The sequence below is a fragment of the Drosophila rhopaloa genome, unplaced genomic scaffold (genome assembly GCF_018152115.1).
Source record: "Drosophila rhopaloa isolate 14029-0021.01 unplaced genomic scaffold, ASM1815211v1 contig_115, whole genome shotgun sequence".
Classification (NCBI taxonomy): domain Eukaryota; kingdom Metazoa; phylum Arthropoda; class Insecta; order Diptera; family Drosophilidae; genus Drosophila; species Drosophila rhopaloa.
This window is the reverse complement of record NW_025334990.1, coordinates 13,564,874-13,582,771: the sequence shown is the minus strand read 5'-3', so window position 1 is coordinate 13,582,771 and position 17,898 is coordinate 13,564,874. Positions and strand designations below refer to the sequence as shown.

The window sequence follows — 17,898 nt, the reverse complement described above, 5'->3', positions numbered from 1 at the left end:
AGGTAGAGTATTTGCATGGGATATAAGTCCACCACAAACATCTCATGAGATGACATAGCTCCCTATTTCGCTGGGATTATTATCGCATTATTTACCGATTCCATACCAACCCTACCCATGATTTTATCAAGTCAAGCTCCTTTGCGCATGCACGAATATCTATATCTACAGATACAGATACACAGTTTCTGCTCCATATTCAGTCACGCGTTCAAGAAGGAGATATGATATTTCTAAATAAAAACCGAGTGCTTTCTTTGGTCCTTAATTTTCTTTTCTTAATCATTCTAATTTCATCGAGTGTCCACGCAGATGAGAGAAACATAAACAAGCTACTGAACAACCAGGTTGTGGTCAGCCGCCAAATTATGTGCATACTGGGAAAAAGTGAATGCGACCAACTGGGGCTACAACTCAAAGGTATTAAAAAAGGCAACCTATTTGATATTGCATTTAATATTAAGAAATGGCATTGCCTTGGCAAAGAACTTAGTCGTTTCAAAATTTTAATTGATCACCATCTTTAAAAACTGCCCAAACTTGAAATTAATCATTTTTATTTACTTACAGCTGCCCTGCCAGAAGTTATTACCAGAAAATGCAGGAACTGCTCCCCACAACAGGCTCAAAAGGCGCAAAAGTTGACCACATTTTTACAAACTAGATACCCGGACGTTTGGGCAATGCTTCTAAGAAAGTACGATAGTGCCTAAATATGGCAATTTAATGTTCTTCTCATGCATCGAATATAATAAATTAGTCTCGACATCATCCTCGGCATTTGGTTTTTTTTTTAGGGGTTAGGGTATTGAAAGGGAAACCGCCCAGCTACTAATGAAATAACACAGATTTAAACACATGAATGTATTTTACACCTTATTCTTACATAAAATCTAAAAGTACGTCTTTAAAGGGGCCATCATTTACTATGACTCTCTAGAAAAACTGTTGCATTGTCGACGCCCAAAAACTGGTGTATACTTAGCGTAGACAGCATTTTCATCTGACCCTGATAAAGAACATCGGCGATAATCTTCTCTGCATATATAGCCTGGGTGCCGTCCATTGAGCGCAGTTTGTGGGCGATGATTTTCCCGAAATTCGAGAAGTGGTCGTCCAGCTGACTGTCCGCACTTTTTAAAGCCAAGGAAAAGAGTCGCTCAAAGTCAATGGTAGAAATGTCTGCCCGGAATTTCCCGGCCGGCGGTTCGTTATCCTCCGAAACCTGCGAGGAGACAGAGGAAGATCGTTTCCGGATTATGTGATTGGGTTTCTGGATCTGATTGTGGTTCGATTTTGTCTGGTTTTGGGCCATTATGCGTTTGCAAGGCGATTCGGAGTCGCCGGAAGGGGACTTAATCGAGTCGGGAACGGATTTTCTGCGGCCGGACAACAGTCTATTGTTAGCAGGGACTACGATTTCGACCTCCTTGATGGTGGCGCCACCAGCATGATTGTTTGCATTGACATTGACTGTCTTAATACTGATAACGGGGTCAGCAGCGGCCTCCTCGAAGATATTGGCACAGAATTCGTTGGCGCTGTTGTTGGGTGACAGTTTGCTTGTGTCTGCCGACGTTTTCGGGGGCTTGGGAAGACTCTCGGCATCGGAGAACTCGTCGCAATTCTCTGGTTGCACTAGCTGCACCGCGCTATCCAAACATCCCGCCTGCTCGCGCTTGCACTTCTTGTCCGGGATCTCCTCGTCCTTTAGGAACATCAGGGACTCAAAGTAACGTCGTTTTGGGCAATAGGGTTCGTATTTTTCACCCTTTTTCTTGACTTCGTTGTATTTCCTTAACTGATGACGAAATGCACACCGTAGATTGTTTATCTTTTGCTTTGTTCGCTCTACATTGTACATTTCTCCATGCTTGGTGGCGACTTCTATCAGTTTCGCATAGGCCTCCTGCCGCCGACTGCGGTTCCTGAAGTCCGCCGAGTCCGCTTTCCACAGGCACGGATTGCATTTATATTCCTCTATGAAATCGTCTATAAAGTCCATTTTTGTTTACTAAATGAAAACTGTAGTCCACGGCCCCTAGTGTATGTTTGTATCCATGTGTGTGGCATCAATAACTATCGTTCTATGGTTGGAACGAACGGAGTGGAAACATAAAATGGCCTGGGGCTGTACTACACGGCTGAATTTCAGTATACCTAGCTAATACCAGTTGCTAATTTTATTTATTTCAATGCCGAGCTTTTGTAAAATAGAATATATTTTATGTAAAATTATTAATATTGCAAAACTTTAAAAACAAAATCTATAAAAAAAATTGCAGTTTAAGAACGAACGAAAGTAAATTTCTTCTTTTGAATTGCACCTTTTTAGTATAAAATTTCGTTTTAAGTCGCTGTGCAAAACTAAAAGTATATTTTGAACAAGTAAAAATATAGTAAATTTTCATAGTAAATAAGTCATGCTGCGTTCTAGTGATATCAGATATTGATATTTCATAAAAAAAAAAGATGAGCAACTCTGTTTAAAAACGATTTATTAAACAGCTGACGAACATTTAAGGAATGCCCTAGATATATAAGGTATATAAAATAAGAATAGTTTACAAAGTATATTTTTGAGAGCCGGTCAGTATATTTGTTTGAGATTTCTGGTCACACTGTAACGTCCAACCCAGAATTACTAGTAAACATTTTAATAAATAAAAATGAGTGGGGCTCACAGAGAGGCGATTCAAAAGCAAATCCATCAGGACTGGGCAAACAGGGAATACATTGAAGTAATAACTGCCAGCATAAAGCGAATTACAGACTTTCTGAACTCTTTCGGTAAGTAAAGGCTGTCGCACCCACATTTATTCGTATATATACGTACATATGTGTTAGTGTGTTTGTTCGCACTTTTATTTATGAACGAATGAATATTATTGCTAACAAATCACATACATTTGCCATTGACTTTATTTACTCTAATTGTAAGTCAATAAAAAACAAACACAACTTTTGGATATTATGTACATATACTGGAGAAGTGTGTATAAAAAGTAGGCCTCAAGGCAGTCGGTGTTTATCTTTATCCGGATTACTCATTAAAATTAAGTAAATGTTATCTGTTCCTTTATGAATAACTTGGTACTGTGATAAATAATAAATAAACGGATGTTGAATTCGGCAAGTCATGCAAATACAGATCAATGGTTACTGTTCCTATGAACAGATAAGTAAATAAAAAAAAAAATAAATATTTTATGTCAGTAGTTTTTTAATAAGTTTTTTAAATGGTATGATACATGTCTGAATTAACTAGTTATGGAGAGCAGGAATAACATATATATTTTATATGATCTTCTTTTCTGCACTACAATCTTCTGATCCACATTTAATATTTCCTGAAAAAAGGGTATACCAAGTAATTTTTACAAGCTGAAATAATTAATTAACTTCACTAAAAATAAACCTTCATTTTGTAATATACTAGTTATATTATATATATTTTTATTTAGTTCTTCTCATATTTTATTTCATTAGATACCATAAAACCATCTATTTTTCGCACTCACTTAAGTAAACTATAAAATATTTGATATTCTGAGATACCATATCTTTACTATCATATATTTTTACCAATTTTGATTCTGCTATCATAGCTCAACTAACTTAACTTTGTCCTCCTTTCAGATATGTCCTGTCGCTCCCGTCTAGCGGTTCTAAATGAAAAACTAACGATCCTTGAGCGGCGCATTGACTATTTGGAGGCGTGTGTCGCCCAGGGGGAAACATTAACGTAAAAGCACTAGAGTTCTGCCCTCAATTTTAATCTAAGCTTTGTACATTTATAAGATAATTAAAAAATACTGATATAATATTTAATTCTTTCTTTTGTTTACGATGTGAATTTGCCGTGACATTAATAATTTGTAGTACATTGTTTGCTCTTTGAAGGACGGTAATTCATGGTTGAGTTATTTGCCGGCCATTGGATTCGTTTCATTGCCCCCTTCAAGAATAATATAAGTAATAACTCTGAAGCAAGACGAACACGCGATATTTTTGCCAACTAGTCGTTGCTGCCTTTATTTGTAATGCTAATGCAAATTAGCTTGCGGAATAGAACCCGTAAATTAAGGTCTAGACGTAATCTTGTGACTGAGTTGTTAAGAGTTTAATTGTTTTTATAGTAGTCATCATCAAGTTAATTCGAGACTGGGCTAAATTGTCGCTTTTAACAAATTGATTGATATGCTTTCTGTCACTTAAAAAAAAACCCCATTCGAGAACTATTCCATAAGCGTGGAGTACAAAACAAATCTCTTTATTCGGCGCACGATCGTAAAAATAATTTTGATGAACAGATGTACATAGACCTAATTAACAATGCATATAACAAATTGTTTCCGGGTTTTTCGGGACGGAATAGGGAGTTACACCTTGATTCCGGACTCAGCGGCAGTGGCGCGATAGCGCTTGATATAGATGTCCTCGGGATCGAACTTGGCCTGCAGCTGCTTCCACTCCTCCGGCTTATTGTCGATGATATAGCGGATGACCTTGTCGGTGTTCTGACGCTGCTTCTCACTGCACTTGCTGCACTCCGTCTTCAAGGCATCCGGCAGGGACTTCTTCAGCTCCCGACCTTCCGGAGTGCACTTTCCAGTGTCCACCAGGCACTTGAAGTAATTGCCAAACAAGCGGTCCGACTTCAGGATCTCGTCCACATCGATGTTGTCGTACTTGGTGGTGTACTTATCCTCAGCGGCGACTAGGACGAGTCCAAGGACGAAAAGCGCAAATAGCATCTTCATTTTGAGGTTTGCTATAGGTAAAGTGGGTAAAAACATTCATCATTAATCATCAATTTTTTGGAATAGATTCATTAGTGGGTCTCTTGATCGTTAACCAGTTTTTTATTCGGGGATTTTAATAGACTATGTCAATGGAAATATTTTTACTAGCTACTGCATTTGCAAAATGTGTCTATTAGATATTTATGCAAATTAATGCATGGCAAACGCCACTTTGTATGCGTATCTGAAACACATTTATTGACTCAAAAAAGATGTCACTGTTTACACACGATAAAACTGGTTGTACGACTCATTTGCCTATGAATATGTTTGGATAGCCAATTCGATCAGCACCAAAACATATGAACGATGGTCTTACAATGGAGCTCGACTTAAAAACGACTCGAAGTAGATGTGTAGCAATGCAGCTGCTGGAACTAACTGAGAAATATTTCTATGAAGTTGGCTTTTATACCTGGGCAAACTTGCGATTGAACTTCAAGTGTAATACACACATCGCATTGTAAGCCTGTATTCGGGCTGAGTTCGTATCCATATAGGATTGCACACACTTTAGACTTTGAAGCGTAAATCGCTATTGCTGAAAAGTCAACCCAGTGATTAGTCAATCGTCGTTATAAATTTATATAATATATATGGGATAGTTATACATACTTAATTTGACATTAATGTTAGACAGGTGACGTCTGTGTACTAAATGGCGATCGATTGCTGGTCTGCGAGGGATTCGCAACAACCATTTACGGGCAAACATAGTAAAAATTTATTTCTTATTCAAATTTAACGATCTCATTAACGATTCCCATTAGCGATTTCTCATTTTTTTTACTAGAGGTGTGTGCAAAATGACCCTTCAGTATTTGCTCTTAAGTGATCACTTTAATAGTTCCCGGAACAATTAGAATCTTTCCATTAATCCTCAATTCAAATGTGAGTCAGTCAAGCCCACTATATTCCAGAAGCTAAGTACAGTATAGTCCCACCGGAAAACAATTAAATGTTGTCTACAGGTAACTCTTAATTTGTCGTTATTGGTTTTTTAAAGTATCCGTAAATCATTATACCCAAACATTAGGTTATACTAAAGATTTTGCATAAAATATAATTGTTTTTTGTTAAGTTTTATTGTAGTTACAAATAGTGAAATGTAAAAAGTAACAAACACTTATACATTTTAGAAATCTGTACAAGGAAAGTAGTCGACCTGTACACCTTCTTGAGTAATGGTAATTTTGTCTATTTAGGATGCCTAGATGCAACTTTAACTTTAGGCTTAAAAGTTGTGTGTGTGTGTCTCAAAAGTAAATTGTCAGGAGGCAGTTAGTAGTACTCGATCATTGCGCAGGAACAAATCATAATTGAATCTGAGCAGGACGTTTGCGTTGGAATATAGTTTCGATGGTGGAGAAGACGTCGCTGGACTTCTTGGCGGCGTCAACCTTGAAGTGCAGTCCTCGCAGGCCGTAGTAATCGACCAGGGGCCTCGTCTGCTTGTGATATGATTCTAGTCGCTTCTTTAAAGCCTCAGCGTTGTCATCGCTGCGTCGGATTAGAGGTTCTCCGGTTACCTATGGATTATATAAAATCTGTAATTTTGAGTTCTTTTCGAATACCCTATACAGATACTAACATCATCGGTCATGGGCTTTTTGGGAGGGGCGAACTCATCGTGATAGGATCGCCCACTGGCCTGGTGAATCAAACGGCCAGTGATTCGCCTTACCAACAGACTGTCGTCGATGGCAAACTCAATGACAGCATCCAAATTTGCTTTCCTCTTGTCCAGCAGTGTGTCGAGCTGGAAAATACGCGTGGAATAGGTTAAATCAGGGTAAATAAGGAGACATTTTAATAGAACTACCTTCTCAGCTTGAACGACAGTCCTGGGGAATCCGTCCAGGAGGAAACCGTTCTTGCACTCCGGCTTATCCAGGTTGGAGTCGATCATGTCCACCACCAGATCATCAGAGACCAGCTTGCCGGCATCCATGACCTTCTTTAGTTCAGCTCCCAGCTTGGAACCAGATGAAATCTCCGCCCGCAGCATGTCGCCAGTTGATAAATGGCAGACGCAGAACTTCTCCTTTAGCAGCGGAGCCTATAAAATGGACATAATTAAAAACATTGATAAGTTTCAGTTTCAATTTAATCAATTTAGGACCGCTCATATCACAAAGGTTATCTAGCCGCTAGATAAGATGCATTCTTTTTGTGGCTAAGAAAGTTCTAGTAGGCTTTTTATAGCTGGGCTGCATAATACCCACTTGATTGCCTTAAGGTGCCCTCATTTAATTCGTTTCTTTTCGCCAATCATTTAATTTGATTCAGGGTCAAGTAATTTCTTTATGCATATATACCCGTATACAGAGGTGGTCAAAAGTATTTGCACATTTCTTATGAGTAAGTACGTGTGATTTGTGCAAATACTTTTGACCACCCCTGTATGTAGATACAAAACTTCATGTGTATACCATTATATACATAAGTTAACCAGTTTATTAATTTCATTGAAAATTGACTTGATTCTTTCTTATTTAAAAACACGGTCCCGCGCATTTGAACACGTTGTACATATTTATTTATAGACTATATAGCGTCCATGTCACTAAAAACACACATTATGTAACTTTGGACCCACCTGCGTTCCCTTGCCGGAACCCGGCGGCCCCAGAAGAATGGCGTTGATTCCGATGTTTTGGGACTCATATCGCTCCACTGGTACAGCTGCATTCGGCGCCATCGTTTACTATTTATGCTCGACTGATTTTTGGCCACTAATTCATAGCCCAACGGAGCCAAAAATGAAGGTTAAAGATAAGAAACAAGAAGGAGAAATCGGCTGCACGAAACACCCTATACCGTTTTGACCACGAAATCGGCGTGTTCCCACTCCGTTGCTTCTTGCCTATCGATAACAATTGCACAACGTTTATATTGTTTGTATCTTTTTAAAAAAATTAATAGATACAATATATATTGACTATTTAACAAATATTTTTTGATTAATTTGAATAAAAACCTAAGCCCAGCTCACCGAAAACTTTCACATACGTATGTATTTTAATTTAAATGTGTCAACCTATAAACAAAATTAAAGGTCAATAAATATAAAAGGTCAATATTTCAATTTTTGAAAATAGTAAAAATATATATCAGTTCCACTATCTCTTAAAAAGATACCAGTTTTATTGTTTCCCACAAATAATCTTTTCTGAGTTACCCATTTTCAATATTCTGATTACCGTTGGCTTACAAAAATTTAAATAAAGCCATCGCAAAAGGGATATTTTTAATATTACTATAACAATTTTATTTATTCTGGAATACGCGTATTACAGTTGCCATGGTACATTTTAATATTGCCCTCGCACCGGAAATATGCATCGAAAATGTCGCTATAGCCGTGATCCTTCCACCAGGTGCACAGCTGCCTGTTCCAAATGCAGTCCAGTCTGTAGATCAAGTTGGGATATTCGTATCCCAGGAGTGTGAAAAAGTCCTGATCACCGAGATGACCCTTGAAGGAGTATTTGGCGACCAGAGTGTTCACCTCCGAATGGGTCAGCTTCTCCAAGTAGGCCTTTGAGTTCCTTATGCGGTTGAGCAGCAGCAGGACCACCCCAGAATTCAGGCCAGGATAACCGTGATGGATATGACTATGTTGCTGTTCGTTGTTCATCGGATAGTACGGATTGCCAAAACTGGTCTTAGGATACCGTACACGGTAGCGATAAAGGATATGGCGATAAACGGGCGTCAGTTCCGGCGCCAATCCGTAAAGCTGGTGCGGCAGAAAGTGATCAAACTCGTTGAACAGCAGTCGGACATCCGATCGGAAGACTATATCACAATCAAGCAGAATGGCTCTGTTTAAGCTTCTATCGGCTATTCTGTGCAGGCCAAGGGAGAGGAAAAACAGGGAGTCGCTATAGTACGAGTTCGGGGTTGAGCTAAAGAACGGGGACAACTTGGCAGCTATATCTTGTATTATGCTGGAGCAGACCTTAACATCGTAAATGGTGTACAACACCGTCCTCCGGAATCTCCGAATCTGTCGCTGCAGTATCTCCAGCACAGAAGTCTGACTTTCGCTGTCCGTAATCACATGCAAATGCAACTGGGCACTGGTGTGCTTCAACAAACTGTGGGCGAACAGATCGAACTTCAAGTTAAGATGATAGTTTTCTCTGGTGTATATAACGAATATGTTGTAGTCCGAGGAGAAACCATTCAAGTGGGAGCCCAGCTCCAGCTGGGAGGAGGAATAGTTCAGCAGGTAGTGTGTTGGCCTCAAAACCGGAGGAACTACCGGGGTCGTGGCCTGGGTATCTGGGTATCTTGCTGCCTCCTGTTTCTCCGCATGCGAAAGTTTATTAAGCCGACTGGAAAGGAATGCCGACAGGATATTGCCGCGAACCAAGAGATGCGTATTGGCGAAAACGATTAGAACGCACACACAAATAAATATTAGCAACAAAACTAGCTTCTTTTGCCACCTGCATCGCAGCAGGGTCCATGTCCAACTTTTCGGCTTCTGGCGAATTGAGTTCCGACGATTAATGATCAGGGTCACGTTCTCCTGATCCTCCAATAGTTGCGATTTGCACTTCATTCCGTACATATTGAGGTCCGCCGGAAACGTTTTATGTTTCTGACTGATTAAAGTTTTAAAGCTGTTCTTGGCCATTTTGAAATCAGTTACAATGCATTTACATCAACGAACGAATACAAGATCCTTTGTTAGAACACACTAAACGGAAACTCTGAGCAGACAAGTAGAAGCGCACAAAACATTTCGGACTGACTTAAAACTTAATTAAACTAGATCGATAAAGCAAGCACAGCGTAAAAATCAATGCAAGTCGTTTTGGGGCAGTGAGACCGTTATGAGAACCCCAAAATTTACCGAACTTATCGATGCTTGGGGGCGTTTTTAGGTTAAAATATTCTAGTACTTTCAGACTTTGGGAGTTATGTGTTCTCCTAGAACTGGTGATTTCAAAAGTAAAACTTATGTTAAAAACGAATATTGTTTTCAAAAAGAATTTAAATGTATTTATCGATAACTACCGATAGAAGTATCTTAATCTTAATCACTATAAATATAAATCATGCGCAGAAGTAATTTTTTTATCAGTATAAGTACATGTTATGGTTGTTCCAGAGTTACAAAGCTACTGGACTTACGCACTAAGAAAATGTAAAAGTTAGAGCCTTCGACCACGGACTTTCAAGAATTCCACTGGAGACGAGCGTTTTTAATAGCGAAGCAATGGACTGCCATCATCGCATTGAAGTGCCCCTGCGGGCTGGAAAGAAAATGAAGAAACGTCGGGAGCTGGACGCCCTGATAGCCCAGTCCCAGACGTCCTCGTCCAAGAGAGCCAACCGGAGAATCCCTGGCGGAGCCACACATTCCCAGGACAAACTGCTCTCGGTCTCGACCGATGACCCTGAGGATTACGCATGGGTATGGTATTTACTACACTTCTATATTAAGTAGAAGGTTGGCTGTGTTTGTATCTATGTATCTGAACCTGCCGTAATCAACTTTCCAGCTCATGAGTTCTTAAAGATACGTTTAATTTGCCCATCCCATATATTCATCGAACAAAGAAAAAAAAATTTTGATTTTACAATAATATTGCGTTTTTTTCAGACGAATGTCGCTGGTTCTAGTCGCCGTAGTCATCGAAAAATTGCCTACTTCCGCATGTGCGGCCCCCTTTTGTTGGGAATTATTGGGATTTTAATTGTGGCAATTTTGTATTGGCTGTATTTTGATCTACGCCAGCAATTAACTGATTATCGTCAGAAGATCGAGGAGGGTATGTAATAAAAGGTCTACTGCTTACAGTATATTAATTATGTAATATTTCAGTGTCTGCCATGAGCAAAAACTTTCCGGACACCCTGCAAAGATGGCACGAGACTTCGTCTTACCTGCTGAAGAATCAAACGGCCGTCATTACGGAAATAAATGATATGCAAAAAACTATGGAGAGTCTACGCAATAACTTTAGCAATTTGGAGGCGACAGTGGCCGCCCAAAGAAACCACGGCAAGGATGAGAAGTTGGTGGCCGACTTTGGGGCCAAGATAGAAGCCGTGGCTACCGATATAGAGGCCATCAAGGAACACTATAATAAGTACACCGAGGTTCAGAAAACTCTGCAGGCCGAAACAGAAGCTTTAAAGGTATGTTTATCTAGCTATCTTTTTATTGAATTACAAACTAATTTACGAATACGATACCTTTTCAGGTTAATCTCTCTCAATTACCAACGCTTCAAGCCAACGCTTTGCCAGCAAATTTATCGGAAGACATTGCTGCTCTCAACAAAACCACTCTTAATTCCTTTAAACTATTGGCCAACGATCTTAAGGATGTGAATAATACCCTAAGTCAAACAACGAAAATGCTCAGCGAGGAAATATCTATGCATAAGGTAATCTGCTGCCAAAGTGTTTGTTATCAGTACTTATTCTATTTGTTTATTATTTTCAGACAAAAATAGACGACCTGTTGGATCGATCGGAAAACATTACGTCCCATGTGGCAACAATAAGTAACAGTTGGCCAGAATATAAACAGAAAGTAACCAGCTTCGATGAGTCTATAGATAAAATAGAAAAAGAGGTAAGTCAAGTGTGCTTCCTGTGGCTAGAATCTTAAGATTAATGAATATTTATTGTTCCCAGATAACGGTAACAAACAGTAAGAATAGCTTGCTGGCTGCTTCATTGGATCAGCTAAAAAACTTTTGCATTAAGAGCATGGGTAATACAAAACCTCCCATTAGTGAAGATAGCTCAGTAATCCCCAAGGTATATTTTAAAGTAACAATTTTAAATTTTTATTAACTTTACATCTTTAATTGCAGCCTGAAGCAAATGCCGCTAAGCAGGAATTTATAAAGCCGTCTGCAAATGCCACAGTAAAGCTACAAGAATCTATGAAGCTGTAAGCTGTTGCATTTTTTTTTAGAGATGCCCGTTGTATTACCAAATTTGTTCGATTCCGTATTTAGCCATTAAGACTTCATGGGTTCCATGTGTCAAAGTCACAGCCAACGATAACTAAATTACATTTAACACACGAAAGCTGCAATGTACATATGGTTCAAAGAGCTATTTAACTTAATGACGAAATATAGGATGACGAAGTGCACGTGTGATTTCAGTTAAGTTTACTTTTAAAGTCCGTTTTAGAAAGAGTAACTGTACATAAGGGAGTGAAGTAAAATGTAAGTCCAATATTATTCACTTTAGATACACGATATGTATTTTATTTCAATTTAATAAAATCAAACTAAAGCTCACAAAGTATTCTGTATTTGCTGATTGCTAAGTCTTTTTATTGCAGAACACAAAGGTAAATTTAAACATTAACAGGCTATAACTAGTCATCATCGTACTGATCGTCGAACTCGTCATCATCGTAATCTTCGATGTCTTCTGCCACATAGGCATCCTTTTGCTGTTTTCTTAGGAGCCAAGCCTTGTAGGCTTCCTCCTCCTCAACAGTTGGATCACTGGCCTCGATAAAGTCCTCGGCATGGTGGGGAAACTCCTCCTGCACCATGGGCAAATGCTTGAAGGGAATGTTGCGGGCGTAGTACTTGTGGCCCCAGCCCAAGTATATAGATTCGCAGGTCTTCTCGAAGATGAAGGTGAACGCCCCCGGCCAGATGTTTGATTGCATGAGAAGCATTCGCTCCTTCTGGTTTGTATACTTGCTGGTCAAGCGGACTAACCAGGGAACCGGTACTTCGGCGTTCATATCGTTGGCGCAGGAGGACAAAATACTTGGACCTATTTCCGGCTGATTAAAGCCCTCGATCATACCTTCCTCTTCGCCCTCCTCCTCGCCCTCCTCCTCCTCTTCCTCCTCCTCCTGCTCCTCCTCCATCTCGGCCATCATTTGCATTTTCAAGTAGAGGGCGAGGGCCTTTTCCCTTTCCTTACGGGCCTTCTCCTCGTCGTACCAAACCACTCGTCCCTGGATGTTAAGGATGTTCGACCTTACATGAACCCAAGCCACCGGAGTGGCCAGAGATCCCAATGGTTCTGCTTCGTATTTCTCATTCTTCAAAAGCATTACGTCGTTATCTGGGAATTGAATCATGGAAACAAGAAAAGTTTTTAAAGTTTTCTAGACATACCTTCTATTTGCTCCTCCTCGCCTTCGTTAAGCTCCTCCTCCTCTTCTTCCTCCTCCTCTTCCTCGCCTTCATCGTCCTCCTCGCCCTCGAACATGCGTTTCTCCTTCTTGGTCATCCGCCTGTAGTAACCCACAGGTGCTATATAAGTACTGGCAGTGATGCGACCTATTAAGGTTCGAAGGTAATGCTTCTCTTTGCCGGGAAAACAGGGGTAAGAGATTACATCCGCTTCCAGATCGCCGGTTAGGAACTTCTTGATCTGGCGGGACACTACCATCTGCCGTGGAGTCACAATGGGCAACTCGATCCAATCGTCGAAGAGCGAATTCACTACGAAGTAGGAGTACCTATTGGACCCTAGGCCAACTAACTCCGGTGGAATGTCGTAAAACTCTATTTCCTCAACAAGGGGAACGGGTACCGCCTTCGGTCTCATTTTCTCCAGTTCTTCGGCCGGATACTCCTCCCAACCATAGATTCCCGGCGTGAGTTCCGGCCCAATGTGAGGCGGTAAGGGCTTATCCTCCCTGTCCTTTCGCATCTTAAAGGGTATTTGCTTTTCCCTCATCTCCTCCTCCATCATGACCAAACGGGAGCCCACTTCCTCACGGGTCAGTGTGGCTTCAACTATATAATAGGAAGCTTTTAGTCCATTGATGCAGCCCCAAAATCTGCACTGCATTATCGAGGGATGGGTCTGGAGACGATTCATGGCGCTGGCCAACTGAAATATATCATCGTTGCTGATACTAAATCCACATTGTGTCCAATAAAACTGCAATTGCTGCACACGTTCGTTAAAAGTGACAAAGTATCGCATGGAATCGTCAATAACAATGCGCAGCTCTTCGTTTGTCCTTGGATCTTCACCGGACATATCTTCGCCCAACAAATCCTCGCCTTCGATAATATAAGGCAGCTATTAGAGAGACAAGATGGTTCAACATTCACAAAGGGCTATGTTTTAAATTACCTTCATGGATTGGAGAATCCGCTTGGCCACCCGAAAGGTGCGAACTTCCTCGAAAACTCCGCTGGGAGGAAATCGTTCTGGCAAATGGAACTTTTGTTCGCGAACATTCCGGCTAAATTCCTCAAAGAAATCTATAACATTGGGGGGACGCTCGTCAATCACTCGTTTTATAATATCACTCAAGTGATCAAATCTGTTGAGATGGTAATTATAGTTTTGCAATTAATAAGGCTAATAATTCTAAAGAAAGAATCTAAGGTAATGAGGATTTTGTCAACTGTTTTTCTCTTGGTATTAAATTACTTATGAAATCAGATGTACGAACCTTGTTTTTATACCCTTTTAAATAGTACTTACAGGTTGTCGCCACTGAGTGTGCTATATTTCTGCAAAATTGACTTGGCCACGCTCAATTCATAGCCAATATTTGGGGCCTCGGGAACAGGTGCATTATGCAGATTGCATTGCGAATCAAATACGCCTATGGATATGGTGGTCGTCGAGGATGTGGATGACGATGTTATCACGTTGGAACAGTGTGGAGAGGTTTCCTCGGCGGACTTTTCAGTTTCCTCTTTTTCCGGTTTCTTCCTTTTGGGATTGCAGACTGGCGGAAGAGCAAACTGCGAACTGGACGTAGAGTCTAATGAGAAATTTTGGCAAGAATCTTTGTCCATCTTAATATTATAGTGGAACTCTGACTGGTAAACGTTAAAAACATGTGTTTTTGTTGGCTTGGTAGAACTTAATAATTGTAGGTGTAAATATTTGACAATCTACTCAAACGGAAATTAAGCCTATTTAGTTATTTTATTATTTAAATTCTACATACAATTTGGAAAACAAAGAATTTGAATTTTCAATTTATTTTCATTCCGAGCGCTTACTATCGTTATCGATCGACCAGTTTTGTTGGGAGTCTTCAGTCGTTACCTTTTACAAGGTATATGAGAGTTCCTCATATGTGTATGCGTGTTGTTTACGTTACATCTGATTCTTAGTTTCTTATTTGCAAAAAGAAAGTGCCTAAGAAAGTTGTTATTTGTCTCTAAATCTAAAAACGTACTTGTTTTTAATTTTGTATATTAATTATAGAATAATATATCCGGTGATGTTTAAGACAAATGGCGCTAATTCTGTGTATTTACATTCGAAGACATAAATCACAATCATAGATTGGGAAATAACTTTATTTAAGTTTTGAAAAAGGTAAATAAAGTTGTAATATTTAGCACTAAAATTAAATTAAAAAAGGAATATCAAAAATTTTTATTTTTATTACCTAGTATAGCTTTTAAGAAGTGAATATTTAGATAGATCGTTTAAAACGCTTATTGGGGAGGGGCAGTTCAATGGTCTTTGCGGCACCAAGTAACTTTCTTAAGTGTTTCTAGATCGCGAAATGTATTATCTAAATAACGAGACTTCTGCTCTTCCTTCGGCGGCAAATTTCGCCCAAAGGGAGGCACACTCATCAACCTTAGAGCTAAAGACTGTATCTATAAATCCGGATGGTGAGTATCTACAGAAAGCATTTCACACATTTCTGCGTGTCTAAAAGAATTTCTTTTTTCCACAGACACTTACACTGTTCAGCAGGCGATCAATGCCTTCGGTTTCGGATGGTTTCACGTCAAGTTGTCGCTTCTGGTGGGTCTCTGCTGGATGTCCGACTCCATGGAAATGGCCATCCTGAGTATCCTCGGCCCAGCTTTGTTCTGCGAGTGGAATGTCACAAAATTCCAACAGGCCTCGGTCACAACCATTGTGTTTTTGGGCATGATGCTGAGTTCCAGTTTTTGGACACAACTCAGCAACAGATATGGGCGAAAGTCGGTAGGAATTATCAGTTTCAATGATAAACGAATCTAGTATCTAATATACTATATTTGATTTTCAGGCCCTCACTTTATTTGGAGTATTATTAGTCTTATACAGTATACTAAGTTCAGTGGCTCCCAGCTATGCTTGGCTTTTAACCCTCAGAGGTCTAGTTGGTTTTGCAATTGGCTGCGTTCCACAATCGTGAGTAATTCCATTGGCTTACAAATATTGCACCTGTTAAACTTTCCTTTTACCCATAAGGGTCACCTTATATGCGGAGTTTTTGCCTACGAAACACAAGGGAAAGTGCGTGGTACTAATGGATGTGAGTACTTCTTTGTATTTTTTTATACGACTCTTTTTGATGGAATTCTGTATTTCTTTCAGTGTTTCTGGGCCTTGGGCGCTTGCTTTGAAGTTGTTTTGGCCCTCGTTATCTATCCTTACTATGGATGGCGTGGACTTTTGGCTCTTTCAGCAACCCCCTTATTAATTTTCACACTTCTTTCACCGGTAAGGAGAATTATTTGTTACTTTAGTTTAATGACAGCTTACATCAAATTCAGTGGCTCAGCGAATCAGCGCGCTATTACTCATACAATGGGCATAATGACAAGGCCATCAAGGTTCTGGAACAGGTGAATAATAAGAATACAAAGTATATACATCATTGTAGAATCTTCGATTTTAGATAGCTCACAATAACAAACGACATATGCTGATGGGTCGCTTGATGGCCGATGATGAACCGAGTACTACAGAGAGCTTCAGATCTCTCCTCAGTTCGAATCTATATCGCACTACTATATTGTTGTGGTTCATTTGGCTGGCCTCGGCCTTCTGTTATTACGGATTGGTGCTGGTCACAACTGAGCTTTTGGTGGCCAGAAACAAGGAGAATAACCCAAATGAGTGCGTTACCTTTATGACGTCCGATTTTATGGACCTGCTGTGGATTACCTTGTCGGAATTTCCTGGTATACTAATTACAATCAAGGTGATCAAGCTATTTGGCAAGAAGAAAACCATTGTTCTGCAATATCTAGTTCTTGTATTCTGCACTTTGGTGTTGATGTCGGTAACAAGGTAGGAGAAATCAAACCAGAGTTATAAATAGAACTACATTTTACTATGATTCTTCTAATTCTAGTCGCTTTTCAACATCCGTAACTCTTTTCATTGCCCGAGGAACGATATCTGGGATTTTCCAAGCTATTTATGTGTACACCCCGGAAATATACCCTGCCGCCCTGAGATCTGTGGGAGTTTCGGGATGTTCCGTGTTGGCCAGACTGGGAGCCATGCTAACTCCTTTTGTGGCGCAAGTTTTGATGGATTCATCCAAAGTCCAAGCTATGTCCACCTATGCGTTCGTTGGCTTACTGGCTTCCATTGCCTGTGCTTTTCTTCCCCGAGAAAATGTTGGCTATCATTAGATTATTATGTGCAATTATTATTACAACAAACTATTATTATTATTAAAAACTTGAACTAAATAAGTTTGCCTAGTTTTAGGCTTCGTCTGTTGTGGACTAGTAATGGCAGATGCTATTCTAGAATTCAATTGTTTGCTGGTGGTGAAAACTAAAATAAGATGTTCGTTTTAGTGTTTTTGAAAAGTAACAAAGCTTTGAACCGGGAAGCTTTTGTTTTGCATTAGCGTAAATACTTCGATTTGAGATTTAAGAAGTTGCTAATAACTTGTTTAATGAAAGTGATTACCTGCCAATTTAATATGATTGAAACCTTTATAGTGACTAATAATCCTCTAAATTCGTACTTTGTAAAGCCAATTTCCCACTTATTTATTCGACTGTCGGCGTTTGGCATCATTTATGAGTCAAGTGACAGGAGGAAATGCACTTGCAAATTAATTACAAAAGTCATTATTTCAGAACATAAACATAACGTAGTGGCACGTATAGACACTTCTTGCTTATATATTATAATACTTAATTAAATATGTATGCTGGCGCACTGTTGGGTGCTGAAATATATATGCACTCCTGTGACAGCTATAAACTTTTAGAATGTTTGCTTGTATTTCAGAAGACGAGAATCTAAGCACATGGCTATGCACATGCAGATGCCCGAGGTGCATGTGCATTATTTTTAAATTGTGAAACGATTTTTTCGAGGGGAGCTTTTGTTGTGATCAGCGAATATCGAT

General features: G+C 39.7%; 9 protein-coding genes across 11 annotated transcripts; 4 read left to right on the top strand and 5 right to left on the bottom strand.

Moving 5' to 3' along the window:
* Positions 1-188: 188 nt before the first annotated feature.
* Positions 189-773, top strand: LOC108053975 (allergen Tha p 1). The gene is made up of 2 exons (XM_017136717.2): positions 189-420; positions 571-773. Exons 1-2 carry the CDS (start codon positions 225-227, stop codon positions 711-713), a joined length of 339 nt encoding a protein of 112 aa, XP_016992206.1. The 5' UTR covers positions 189-224; the 3' UTR covers positions 714-773.
* Positions 774-852: 79 nt separating this feature from the next.
* On the bottom strand, positions 853-2,083 carry LOC108053973. The gene has a single exon (XM_017136713.1). The coding sequence runs from the start codon at positions 2,003-2,005 to the stop codon at positions 920-922; it is 1,086 nt and encodes a 361-aa protein (XP_016992202.1). The 5' UTR covers positions 2,006-2,083; the 3' UTR covers positions 853-919.
* A 530-nt stretch (positions 2,084-2,613) lies between these two features.
* On the top strand, positions 2,614-3,826 carry LOC108053976 (probable protein BRICK1-B). Its single transcript, XM_017136718.1, has 2 exons — positions 2,614-2,790; positions 3,640-3,826. The coding sequence occupies exons 1-2, from the start codon at positions 2,670-2,672 to the stop codon at positions 3,747-3,749; spliced, it is 231 nt and encodes a 76-aa protein (XP_016992207.1). The 5' UTR covers positions 2,614-2,669; the 3' UTR covers positions 3,750-3,826.
* Positions 3,827-4,252: 426 nt separating this feature from the next.
* LOC108053974 (ejaculatory bulb-specific protein 3) lies at positions 4,253-5,242 on the bottom strand. Its single transcript, XM_017136714.1, has 2 exons — positions 5,125-5,242; positions 4,253-4,774 (listed from the first exon to the last, which is right to left on the bottom strand). The coding sequence occupies exon 2, from the start codon at positions 4,761-4,763 to the stop codon at positions 4,383-4,385; it is 381 nt and encodes a 126-aa protein (XP_016992203.1). The 5' UTR covers positions 4,764-4,774; positions 5,125-5,242; the 3' UTR covers positions 4,253-4,382.
* A 629-nt stretch (positions 5,243-5,871) lies between these two features.
* Positions 5,872-7,610, bottom strand: LOC108053960 (adenylate kinase). The gene is made up of 4 exons (XM_017136695.2): positions 7,405-7,610; positions 6,628-6,864; positions 6,397-6,564; positions 5,872-6,334 (listed from the first exon to the last, which is right to left on the bottom strand). Exons 1-4 carry the CDS (start codon positions 7,504-7,506, stop codon positions 6,119-6,121), a joined length of 723 nt encoding a protein of 240 aa, XP_016992184.2. The 5' UTR covers positions 7,507-7,610; the 3' UTR covers positions 5,872-6,118.
* A 442-nt stretch (positions 7,611-8,052) lies between these two features.
* On the bottom strand, positions 8,053-9,644 carry LOC108053981 (xyloside xylosyltransferase 1). The gene has a single exon (XM_017136723.1). The coding sequence runs from the start codon at positions 9,451-9,453 to the stop codon at positions 8,080-8,082; it is 1,374 nt and encodes a 457-aa protein (XP_016992212.1). The 5' UTR covers positions 9,454-9,644; the 3' UTR covers positions 8,053-8,079.
* Positions 9,645-9,869: 225 nt separating this feature from the next.
* On the top strand, positions 9,870-12,095 carry LOC108053983. Of its 2 annotated transcripts, XM_044458474.1 has the most exons (8): positions 9,870-10,236; positions 10,426-10,594; positions 10,648-10,964; positions 11,030-11,215; positions 11,275-11,406; positions 11,469-11,594; positions 11,651-11,730; positions 11,798-12,095. In XM_044458474.1, the coding sequence occupies exons 1-8, from the start codon at positions 10,039-10,041 to the stop codon at positions 11,802-11,804; spliced, it is 1,215 nt and encodes a 404-aa protein (XP_044314409.1). In that variant the 5' UTR covers positions 9,870-10,038; the 3' UTR covers positions 11,805-12,095. The 2 variants fall into 2 exon arrangements, with proteins under 2 accessions (XP_044314409.1, XP_044314436.1); XM_044458501.1 differs by having other exon boundaries at positions 9,871-10,236; positions 11,651-12,095.
* Positions 12,094-14,683, bottom strand: LOC108053980 (radial spoke head protein 6 homolog A). Its single transcript, XM_017136722.1, has 4 exons — positions 14,262-14,683; positions 13,905-14,097; positions 12,932-13,850; positions 12,094-12,878 (listed from the first exon to the last, which is right to left on the bottom strand). The coding sequence occupies exons 1-4, from the start codon at positions 14,579-14,581 to the stop codon at positions 12,169-12,171; spliced, it is 2,142 nt and encodes a 713-aa protein (XP_016992211.1). The 5' UTR covers positions 14,582-14,683; the 3' UTR covers positions 12,094-12,168.
* A 199-nt stretch (positions 14,684-14,882) lies between these two features.
* On the top strand, positions 14,883-17,227 carry LOC108053961 (synaptic vesicle 2-related protein). Of its 2 annotated transcripts, XM_017136697.1 has the most exons (10): positions 14,923-14,938; positions 15,000-15,113; positions 15,299-15,418; positions 15,484-15,740; positions 15,805-15,929; positions 15,990-16,053; positions 16,116-16,241; positions 16,295-16,366; positions 16,420-16,814; positions 16,879-17,227. In XM_017136697.1, the coding sequence occupies exons 3-10, from the start codon at positions 15,307-15,309 to the stop codon at positions 17,162-17,164; spliced, it is 1,437 nt and encodes a 478-aa protein (XP_016992186.1). In that variant the 5' UTR covers positions 14,923-14,938; positions 15,000-15,113; positions 15,299-15,306; the 3' UTR covers positions 17,165-17,227. The 2 variants fall into 2 exon arrangements, with proteins under 2 accessions (XP_016992185.1, XP_016992186.1); XM_017136696.1 differs by having other exon boundaries at positions 14,883-15,113.
* The last annotated feature ends 671 nt before the right edge of the window (positions 17,228-17,898 follow it).